The sequence below is a fragment of the Thalassophryne amazonica genome, chromosome 8 (genome assembly GCF_902500255.1).
Source record: "Thalassophryne amazonica chromosome 8, fThaAma1.1, whole genome shotgun sequence".
Lineage (NCBI taxonomy): Eukaryota > Metazoa > Chordata > Actinopteri > Batrachoidiformes > Batrachoididae > Thalassophryne > Thalassophryne amazonica.
In genome coordinates, this window is record NC_047110.1 from 10,647,902 (window position 1) to 10,660,238 (window position 12,337).

At 42.1% G+C, this 12,337-nt stretch overlaps 1 protein-coding gene across 1 annotated transcript in view; it reads left to right on the forward strand.

Moving 5' to 3' along the window:
- The window catches only part of asz1 (ankyrin repeat, SAM and basic leucine zipper domain containing 1), a 265,510-nt gene that overhangs the window by 136,565 nt on the left and 116,608 nt on the right, over positions 1 to 12,337 (forward strand). Inside the window, 1 exon segment of the mRNA XM_034175985.1 lies at positions 11,117 to 11,251. Coding sequence (XP_034031876.1) covers positions 11,117 to 11,251 — 135 coding nt within the window.

Genomic DNA, 12,337 nt, shown 5'->3' on the forward strand with positions numbered 1-12,337 from the left:
CTATACATCAATACGTGACTCAAAACTTAAAATTGGTAGCATGTTCCATCTTTTAATATCTTCATTAATTTTATGACTCAATGGCTTATAGTTCACATCATGTAAATTTATAAGTTTTTTTAGGTATCTTCACGCCAGACGACAAGTTGGGACATGCCCAGCTCTCCACAATTTCTCTTATACTCACTCGACTGGTACGCACTGAAAGCCGAGATAGGCATGTCCCAACTTGTCCTTTAACACTCCGAAACGGAGGTGTTCCTTTGTCTCGCTTCATCAGCGAATCGGTCGTGACGCGTGAAGCCTCCGCGTGGCTTTCCATGACAAAATCTCTTGTTAAAAGTGAAATCTGCCGGAAAATGGCTGATGTCCAGCTCTTGTGATAACCAGAGAAATTGCACACGATGGTCCCGGTTCCACACAGCCATCCGTTTAGAAATGATGTGGTGGTTTCTGCCTCTCGATGGCGGCTCGGAGCGCTGCGTGCCGTGCGCCATTGTGGGCAGTCCTTTAAGCTGTAGTAACACTCCTTATTCTCTGTGAAGCCCGTAAAATTTTCACCAAAAGCCAGATAAATTTTTCAAATGGTTTCCAGCTGCCTGTCTCTAACAGTTTCTGAAAAAATTCTGATGGGAAAAAAAGCCCAAATCATTCCGCCATTTCTTCGCAATGAAACGACGACGAGAGGGGTGGACTAGTGCTCACTCAAAGCCTGCCCACAGGCGAATGACGCAACCGACAGGCGTGGAAAAACTCACGCATGCGCACGAAGGTTCAAGCTTGGCTGATAAAAACATATGAATCAAATCCATATATTTTTTGCATAAAATAAAAAGGTCGGACACTTTTTCGCAGACCTCGTATTAAGATCCTCTCCCATAATGAGCAGATTTGAATTTAGGGTAGGGAGCAGTCTAAAAATACGAGTGGAAAAAAAAAGAGTCGGCAATATTAGGGGCATAGACGTTCGCCAAAATAACATCCACATTATTTAGTTTGCCGGTTACCATTACATAACGGCCATTGGTATCCACTATAGTTATTGATGGGGAGAAATTTTTGCTTATGTTTATTAATATTGCAACCCACCTGGCTTTACCGATAAATGCTGAGTGGAAGAGCTGCCCCATCCAGCCACACTTCAGCCGCATGCTATCAGGGTTCCTCAGATGTGTTTCTTCAAGAAAAGCGATTCCTGCACCAAGATTCTTCAGGTGTGTAAGAACTTTTTCTTTTCACAGGATGGTTCAGGCCTTTGACATTCCAGGCCTCAATTTTTAGGTTACTTGTCATGTTACACTGATAAAAAAGAACAGAGATACGTTATGAAGTGACAAGTGTAAACAAGAATGCTTTGGTTGGACGAAGAAGGAAAAGAAAAAAAAATGTTTCTTCATTAACGACAGTAAAAACCCTCCCTACCTAAAACAATCCGGTGAAAATAGCTGCTAGAACGAGCAGCACACCTACCCTAGCTAACTGGATCGCTTCCATGCTAACAACCTAAATAAAATGATCTGTCCTGCCCAGCAAGTTATTTATAAATGAAAAACAAACACCCACTCAGATATGAAGAGTTCAAGTCAAACATAAAATTTGAAAAGTGCACAATGAACAAGTGTAGCAATTTTAACATAAAAACAATACAAAAATACCTGAGGAAAGTTAAATGTTTTAACTCACAAAAGTAACAAGGAGCTATCACTGAGAAAAAGGCACTAGTATTGTGTCCCAGAAGCTTCAAAAACCACCTTTAAGAAGAGTCCTTTGAGCTCTGAATAAACTTCTCGGCCTCAGCTACAGAGCCGAGTGCCACGAGTGTCCCATCCGCCTTAACGATACGAAGCTGAGCATGGTAACGCAATGCAGGTTTCAGGCTCATTGTATACAACAACGCCATTACAGTTCTGTACTCCTGTCTCTGTTTGTCCACTTCAGCGGTGTAATCTTCATAAAAACGAATGGGAGTACTATTACCGTGCATGAGCTGTGCTCTTTTCCGGGCCTCCCGAATGGTCAGCTCCTTGTGCTGAAACCAGTGAAAACAGATGATGACAGGCCGCGGCCTATCCCCAGGGCCCAGTTTTGGGACCAAACTCCGGTGTGCACAGTCCAACTCTGGCGGAGTGGGAAAGTTCTCATGCCTGAATACATTCTGCAGTAGCTGTGAGAAGAACTTCCCTGGCTGGGGAAGACTCAACGACCGGCGCACCCCACTCGGAGAGCTGAACTGGATCTTTATATTCTCCGGGAGACCAATAATGCAAACTGGCTTCTCTCCTCGAGCTCGATTAACCTAGCTTTTAGCAGCGCTTCTCCACTGTCTCCAAACTCTGTTGAAGACACTCCGCGTTGTCCTCCAGTGAAGTCAGGTGGCCGCCGTGGCTGTTGAGGGTCTCCTGGAGCCTGTCCATCCATCCATTTTCTTCTGCTTTATCCGGAGTCGGGTCGCGGGGGCAGCAGCTCAAGCAAAGCCTCCCAGACTTCCTGATCCACACACACACCTCCCCCAGCTCCTCCGGGGGAACCCCAAGGTGTTCCCAAGCCAGCCGAGAGATGTAGTCCCTCCAGCGTGTCCTGGGTCTTCCCCGGGGCCTCCTCCCGATCCTCTTTTAAATCTTTCCTGAGGCTAGCTTATGCTCAGCTAACGCAGCTACCAGATTGGTTTTACTCATGACAGCCTCCGACATGCCTGTTTCAGTCGTTTTAGCTGGTTTAGGAAGCATTGGTGGTTTGAGAAGTAAAAAAGAGGACTAACAAAAGTCAGGTGAATCAAAAGGTTGGAATAAAAATGCACAAGTGGACTTCAAAAAAGTAACAGTAGCAGGAACACGAGCTAAACGCGTCTCTACTCCATCATTGTCCAAGCAGACGTTCCCGCTAATTCTTTGCTCTCTTTTTTCCCACCTGAAAAGGCTGCTAATATCTGGGCTTCTATTATAGCTCCTGCTTCTGACCCCTCGGATTTGGTCCCTTGTTCTGTTGGTTTTACCCAATTTGAGTCTCTGACTCATTCATTTTTAGAAGATGTGATAGGCCATAACACATCAGGCTCCCCCCATGGCCCTGCTCTTCCACAGTTTTTTTTTTTTTACCTACTATATTGCAGTCAGTTCTTGCTGTTATAAATTGTCGTTCACATGCAGTAGTGCAGCCTTTGCTCAAGAAACCTGGTCTTGATCATACTGTGTTGGCAAATTATAGGCATATCTCCAAATTGCCCTTTCTTTGTAAGATTTTGGAGTGCATTGTATTTTGTCAACTGAAACAGTTTTTGGATGAGAATGGTATCTTGGAGGAGGGTCTTTAATGATATTTTTCTTATGTGTGATTCTGGTAACCATGTTTTGGTTTTGCTTGATATGATTGCTGCCTTTGACACTATCATCTCTATTATATCAGTTAGTGAGCATTGGTGGTACTGCGCTCCAATGGTTTAGGTCTTATTTGGCAGATAGAACTTTTTCCGTGAATATCCTTGGTTCAGAATCATTTTGCAGCTTCCCTGACGTGGCGTTCTGCAGAGCTCTATTTTATTGCTGCTGCATTTGTCACTGTATTTACTGCCTTTGGGCTCTATTCTTAGAAGACATGGGGTTACATTCTATTGCTACGCAGGCGATTGCCAAATTTACTTGCCCTTGAAGCAGAACGATGTTCTTCCTTTGAAACAGCTTCTGGTATGTTCAAATGATATTGAAACTTGGCTGGCCTTGAATTTTTTTAATTTAATGAAAAGAAAACAGAGGTGATGGTGTTTGGATGTTGTGGTCCCTGTGAGTCTTCCTCTGTTGACTTGGGACTCTTGGAGGTATATTTTAAGCCCGTTATTGATGATCTTGGTTTAAGGTGGATAGCGATTTCAAAACGGACAGCCAGATTGCAGCTGCAGTAAAATCCAGCTTTTATCATTTAAGCTGTTGGGCTACTGTGGAACCTTTTCTTTCTAGGCAGCATTTTGAGATGGTAATTCATGCTTTTATTTCATCTTGCTTGGACTGCTGTAACTCACTTTACGTAGGAGTTAGTGAGTCGCTGCTTTCGCCTTTCCAGCTTGTTCAGAATGCCGCTGCGTGACTTTTGACAGAAGCTCAAAGGAGAGAGAATATGACCCCTGTCTTGACCTCACTTCATTGGTTACCTGTATATTTTAGGGTTGATTTTAAAATTCTCATGTTTGTTTTTAAGTCTCTTCATAGTTTAGCTCTGTTGTACCTCTCTGGGCTTCTTCACCCTTATATACGTTGTCGGTCTCTCAGGTCGGCTGACCAGCTGCTCCTGGATGTACCGAGATTTAAAATGAAGCTCAGAGGGGACAAGGCTTTTTCTGTTGTTGCTCCTAAATTGTGGAAAGGTTTGCCTTTGGATGTTAGAGAGGCACCTTCCTTGGCCACTTTTAGAGTAAATTGAGTATTATTATTTATTTTTTGGTAATTTCTTGCAGCATTTTAGAAAAAAAAGGTACATGTACTTGGGGCAGGTGTGCCATCTGGTCTTCAATAGCTGAAACTTCAGCCACTGACCCAACACTGGCCCCATTTACATGTGTTTAAACATGTATACCATTAATCAGATTTATTACATGTGTACATCATTACATCATTCTGAAGAGCTAATTTCTTAGAGGGAGACGGAGGGAGAGAGAGCGAGCACTGTCTTTTCTCTATTAAGTCTATACTTGTTTTTTGTTTAGTTGTGTGACATTCACAGTCAGGATAACCCCCCAAGGGCATATGAGATGCCATTTGGCTGATGTAGTGGTTAAACGTGTGGCATTTCCAAATCGATTTTTTTTTCATATCATTTTAGATCATAAGAGTTAACAGTTGAGATGAAAACTAAGCCAAGTAAACACAAAGCTTTGGCCACATGTGAGAATGCTACCTCACAAGGTTGTTACAAGGGTGCTGAGCACCAGTCACATAGCAACTATAAGAAAACATTACTACTGCAGAATCTAATCTAATCCAGGTGTTGTCATTGTTCACATATTCACCTTCACACCAAGGTTGGGTAGGATTACTTTGAAAGAATACATGTGGATTACATGTATGTATGTACATACATTTGGATTTCTTGTAATCTGATTACTTTTGGATTACATTTCAAAGTAATCCTACCCAACCTTGCTTCACACTTGAACAGCCCTGTGCAGCAGACTTCAGTTCTACTGCATTTGCAGCTTGGAACATGCCTTACTAGGATCTGTGAGTGATGTCCAGTATGGCAACCAGATATTAGGGATCCACCAATACCACTTTTTTCCAGACTAAGTACAAGTACTTTTACATACATTTCGGTATTCCTCGATACCGAGTACCGATACTTAATGACCGTTACAGTTTTATGATGACTTTGAAAACATGTTTTATTCATCAGCTGTTCCTTACTTTTTGACTGTAACTGCATTAGCTTTGTTTTTATTTTCATGTAACTTCACATTTGACTCCAAGAAATTGTCCTTTAAGAGCCAGTTTTTATAAAAAATAAGGCAGATTTCTATTAGAGGGTGATTCATGACCCCTTCAGTGTTACGGTCTGGGACCGGGTTGCTTGTTAGACCCAAGAGCAGGAGCAGTAAGGCAGATACAGGAGGAGTTGACCAAAAATTTATTGAACCAAACAAGGGACTGCGCAGTGGAAGACCAAAGGAGGATGGACCACAAGGACTGGATGGATGAGACAGACAGGACCGGGACAGGAACCAGGGAAGTGAGCCTGTGGCGCTGCTGGGACTGTGGGGGGAAAGTGAGAGGGCAGGTGAGATTATGGAGTGCATATGGGCACACATCTGGAAATGAAAATAAATCCAAACTAAGTAGTTCACAGGTTCAGTTAATTCATGTGGTTAGTTCAGAAGCAAGTCTCAGTTCATTCCAGGTGGGAGTTAGACCAAAAGTGCAGTTCACATCACAGTCTTTGTTCATTCAGGATCTTAGTTTGACGACACACCCTAAAGGTGGGCCTATGTGGCAGACTGACAGTCAGATGACAGCTCCAAGTTCCAGGCTTAAATGCATGCAGCAATTTGGCAGCTCACATTCTCTGGGAAACTGCACTCAGAGAACCACAGTTACATTAACTCAGAGCTTAGTGGCTGCGTGTTGATCACTCCCGCCTGTCAGCAGATTAGATCATACTGTAACTGAACGATTCAACCCGTGGAATAACAAAATGACTGCACACTGTACCAAAACAGCGCCAACCTGAACTACAGATTAAACATTGATGTTCACTGAACTCCATAAAGAGGAACGAACTCTGAGCAGTATACCTGCTGAACACTACGCAGCGCGGAGATGAACAGACTCTGATGAGTAACAGCTGCATGTGATTACACATACGACAGAATTACAGAATATGTCCATGTTAAAGCCAGAAACAAAAGCGTGATGTGAAAAAAACGTATGAACCGTTTTACATTACTTAAGTATGAATTAAGAGCCGAAGCTCACACTGCAGGAAAAGAAACAATTGATAACGGCATAATTAGAATCTTGGAGTGACACCGCAGGAAAAACACGACATGTAACACAGAGTCTGGAAACTCGAGAGGGAAAAACACGGCGGGTTACAGACGGAGCCTGAAAGCGCCAGTGAAAAAACTCAGACAGTTACTGTTGTGGACATGGGAGCCCACAGAGGTGGAGTTGCGACAAGAGCGGAGACTTCAGTCCGGAACAAACTCCGCAGGGAAAAAGTCAAGGAGCTCAGAGGCTCGCGTCAGGAAGACCGAGAAGTGACATGAGCTCCAATGTGGCGACAGAACCCCAAACAAAATGCACAATGAGAAAAAACAGAAGCTTGATTTACCGGCTGGGTGCGATGGCTTGGCACAGCTAGGAACCCATGGCAACCCAGTTCCGACCAGGAGAAACGCGGAGGTTCTTCAGGTGGTCTCAGGAAAGATTCTGCCCCGAACCCATGACAGGTTTGGGGTTAAATCAGGAGTGGTGATGAGTGTCAGCTGTGAGCACCCACTCAGTGTAGATCCAGCTCAGCTGTGAGACGCCGCTCTGTCAATTCCATGTGCCATCTTGACAGATGGGGCGGGGCTCACGTGCCCTCTGGCAGCGGGGAGCAGAGCCCTGACGTACACACAGCGAAAAGCACCCAGCCAAATCACCAGTAGCTCCACCTCAGCTTCACCTGAAAACATAAAAAGACAGAGACCAGCAGGCCAGGGGCAAACCACAACATTCAGATTTGTCCTCCAATTTTTTTATGGGTAGATATATGTTAATATTAGAAAGGAACAGAAATCACATTTGGGGTCAAAAATGAGCCAAAATGGCAAAATCACAAAATTTAGGTTTTTGAATGCTCATATTTCCGTGCGCCCTGATTGAGCCAAATTGATTTTCATTAGTGTTAGTCTTTCGGTTATGAATTCTCCAAAAACGTGAAAATTTTGGTGGCTAACTCAGGGCGCACCCAGGCATTTGTTTTTTTTTTTTTGTTTGTTTGTTTGTTTTTGCAACTGTGCTCTGACTCGGGACCTAAACTAGGCATGGCGTAATTCAAGCCTGGTGATTATTAACAAAATGTGCTGCTTGATGCCTGCACTGTAATATGTTGTTAAGTTTCACTCATATCCCTGGGTGTGGCAAACCAAAGAGAACTGCCTTAGATTAGAGCCCTCTGTGCGGCTGTGAACCCTCTCCACAACCTGACACGTCCCTGCCAAACGATGGAGACCGCAAGGGCTGTGATGACTCACTTTTCCAGTTTCATTCATTCCTCTCCAGTCATATTTTAAGAGTTTTTTGAGTGCGCCCGCCAATTACATTTCGATCATGGATCAAATACGTTTGGCAGAAAAGTCCGCAGATATGACCGACTTCATGAGTCGGAAAACTACAAAGACACTCAAATGACCCACAATTCATAGAGGGAAATTGTACATACTGTACTGTTGGTTTGGAGGTTGATGATTGTATGAAGAAGTCGAACTCATTGAGATACAAATTGATCCAGAAAAAGCCAATGTTCCTGCAGTAAATTGCAATAAGATGCCCACCAATGCGACAGAGAACTTTAAAAGGATCATGTGCACATTGACGTCATTGCATGGCCATGGAGTAGAACCATAAATCGGGCTTTCGGATATTAAGGTACCTCTCCACAATGGACTTAGAAAAAAGAGTGACTCGACCGAAATTTAGTCCTTTTAATGGACATAATGCCCGCTGCTTAAGGCAGGTGTTTATATTTTTCAGAAGAAGTTTTGACCTGGTCATTAAATGAGGCAGGTCCCAATTCAAGGTCATGCGTTAAATCAAAGAAATACGTAAGCCTAATTGGTGCTGGGGATTCCCCGTAGATCGTCCGCCGCCTTCTGACTGTAACTGCGTAATCCGCTACATACATTTTAGGGATGGCTATCGAATGTTGGTTCCTTTTAAGAATAAGTTAAGAAATTATTGAAGCAATGAAGCAGCACTGCGACCTGCTGCTTCGCTGGTTCTCTGTTTCACTTCTTTTGAGAAGCGGCAGTTCCTCAATTTCTTCATTAACCCCTCTCAAATCCATTTAAAGATGTTGATCGTGAGTCACCTTTGTGAGGACGCTTGTCTTGTTGCGGGCAAGAAATGAGCCCCATTCCTGTGTTGTGAGACTTAAGTGTACAGCTTCAAACGCTGCGTGGCTCTCTGCAACTCAGATTTTGGTTGGAATGTATAACTTCAAGGCGAATTAGTATTTTAAATCAAATGACACTTCTTTCCAAATGTTGTAATACAGACAACAAACTACAACAGACCATTTTTTTTCCAAAAACAAGACGTCCTCCGTTCTCTATGAATTGCTTTGATCTTGACTTGTAGCACATCCAACTGCAAGAGCTCAGCTCAGAGGCTGTGGAGTTACATTTGTCTCATTAATATCTCAAAGGAAATGCTTTTGACAAAAACAACAGGATTTGTTTATTTCTACTTATGTCCAGAGATCTAGGATTCATTGTGTACATCAAGGATCCATTGACCATGTACAGATTTTATTTTTTATTTAAATCCAGAGATCAAGGATCTAGTGACCAGTTTCATATTTATTAGCTTTAAGACTCAATAAAATGTTGTTGACATAGAAAACCTGTAAAGCCTGCTTTTATTACATAGAAAATTCGCAAGAGGTATTGATAAGGGAATCGATAAAGAATCTGATCAATAAGCGCAATCGATAAATGGAACCACTATCAATAAAATCTTATCATTACCCATCTCTAGTACGTATAACGGATTTTGTCTGTTTTATACATATAACTCATTTTGTCCATTTTATACATTTTGATTATAATGGACAAAATTTGCTGGTCCACCTGAATCCATTATATGCCAGGTTTGCATATTTGCATTGTTTTGAAGCTGCAATTTGCTTTACAAATTGTTCTGATGTCTGCTGGGCATTCCCATTCTGTGCACGCAGGTTTCAGCAGCTGAGCAGAGCTCAGCACACCAGAAAGTCTTAACGGTGGTCACACATAGCTCATCTCCATTTAAAGCTGCGGACACACAAACCACCTGTTCTGAGCAGGAGGCTGGAACAAAGCAGTTTATAGGTGTGTTAAAAGCCACGATCAGAGTAGATTGTTGGAAAGAACCTTCAAAAATATTTTGGGGACCTCTGAGATCAATCAATCAATCAATCAATTTTTTATATAGCGCCAAATCACAACAAACAGTTGCCCCAAGGCGCTTTATATTGTAAGGCAAGGCCATACAATAATTATGTAAAACCCCAACGGTCAAAACGACCCCCTGTGAGCAAGCACTTGGCTACAGTGGGAAGGAAAAACTCCCTTTTAACAGGAAGAAACCTCCAGCAGAACCAGGCTCAGGGAGGGGCAGTCTTCTGCTAGGACTGGTTGGGGCTGAGGGAGAGAACCAGGAAAAAGACATGCTGTGGAGGGGAGCAGAGATCGATCACTAATGATTAAATGCAGAGTGGTGCATACAGAGCAAAAAGAGAAAGAAACAGTGCATCATGGGAACCCTCCAGCAGTCTACGTCTATAGCAGCATAACTAAGGGATGGTTCAGGGTCACCTGATCCAGCCCTAACTATAAGCTTTAGCAAAAAGGAAAGTTTTAAGCCTAATCTTAAAAGTAGAGAGGGTGTCTGTCTCCCTGATCTGAATTGGGAGCTGGTTCCACAGGAGAGGAGCCTGAAAGCTGAAGGCTCTGCCTCCCATTCTACTCTTACAAACCCTAGGAACTACAAGTAAGCCTGCAGTCTGAGAGCGAAGCGCTCTATTGGGGTGATATGGTACTACGAGGTCCCTAAGATAAGATGGGACCTGATTATTCAAAACCTTATAAGTAAGAAGAAGAATTTTAAATTCTATTCTAGAATTAACAGGAAGCCAATGAAGAGAGGCCAATATGGGTGAGATATGCTCTCTCCTTCTAGTCCCCGTTAGTACTCTAGCTGCAGCATTTTGAATTAACTGAAGGCTTTTTAGGGAACTTTTAGGACAACCTGATAATAATGAATTACAATAGTCCAGCCTAGAGGAAATAAATGCATGAATTAGTTTTTCAGCATCACTCTGAGACAAGACCTTTCTGATTTTAGAGATATTGCGTAAATGCAAAAAAGCAGTCCTACATATTTGTTTAATATGCGCTTTGAATGACATATCCTGATCGAAAATGACTCCAAGATTTCTCACAGTATTACTAGAGGTCAGGGTAATGCCATCCAGAGTAAGGATCTGGTTAGACACCATGTTTCTAAGATTTGTGGGGCCAAGTACAATAACTTCAGTTTTATCTGAGTTTAAAAGCAGGAAATTAGAGGTCATCCATGTCTTTATGTCTGTAAGACAATCCTGCAGTTTAGCTAATTGGTGTGTGTCCTCTGGCTTCATGGATAGATAAAGCTGGGTATCATCTGCGTAACAATGAAAATTTAAGCAATACCGTCTAATAATACTGCCTAAGGGAAGCATGTATAAAGTGAATAAAATTGGTCCTAGCACAGAACCTTGTGGAACTCCATAATTAACTTTAGTCTGTGAAGAAGATTCCCCATTTACATGAACAAATTGTAATCTATTAGACAAATACGTGATGCATTGACTCTTTGTTTCACTCAGCTTTATGACTTTGTCCCTCTAGGCTTTATCTAAAGCAGTCCATTATGGGAGGGAAGAGGCAGTGCTGAAGCTACTCCAGCTGGGAGCTGATAAAACCATAAAGACCAAATGTGGAAAGAGCCCTGCTGACCTGGCATTGCGTTTCAGCCATTCTCAGGTATCTACTTATTGTTATTTTTGGAACCCAACTGATATGGATTGTTTGGGGGTGATATGATACTGATATGGAGTAAAAAATATACAATATTGATATTTATGCTGATATATACATAAAACAAACTGCACTGATTTCCAACATTTCATTATCAGACTTAAGACAAAAAAATTGTATTGGAGGCTTGATGTTTTAAGGTTTAAACATGAACTTTATTATAAATATAACCAACAACCAGTTAGTGTATGTCACCCTACCATCATGCTACTTTCACTCTGATTGACAGTCACAGTGTCACATTGCTGAGTATTTGCATAAAATTGACTTCTTGTCTATTTTGGTCTTGTTGAACTTATGGCATAGCGTGTGTTTATCTCTTGTAACTGTAAAACACTCACTCTGATTGATAATGTATGGCAGCCGATTGCTTTGCCTCGGTCTCTTGAAGCTAAAGTGTCCAAAGTGTGATGAATTTCCCAGCCATTCTTGACACCATGCTTGAATATGTGTTTGTTCAGGGGAGAAAGGTAAAGTAAGGTTACCCTTACCTTTCTCCCCTGAACTTATTCCTATAGAATTAGACCTTACCTTTGTGAAGCATCAACCTTGGGGCAAAGTCATGCTGTGATTTGGTGCTAAATAACAAAATTAAATTAGATTCTCCCTGCTGCATATACACAAGGGGCACATTGTTTTTGCATGAATTTGTAAATACAACTTCTTTGTAACCCAGTGGATTCTGGAAAAATACAGTGCATCCAGATTTCATGTTACAGCCTAAAATGTAGTAAGTAGTAAAGTGTTTTTCCTCAAAATTCTATGCACAATATCGCATAATGACAATGTGAAAAAAGCTTTTGAGATTTTTGTAAATTTATTACAAAAAAGTATGCAAGTATTCACAGCATTTGCCATGAGATGGAAAGAAACACACCTGTCAAGATCCCACAGCTGACAGTACGTCAGAGCACAAACCAAACATGAAATCAAAGGAATTGTCGTAGACCTCGGAGTCAGGATTGGCACAAATCTGGGGGAGGTTACAGAAATATTTCTGCTGCTTTGAAGGTCCCAGTGAGCACAGTGGTC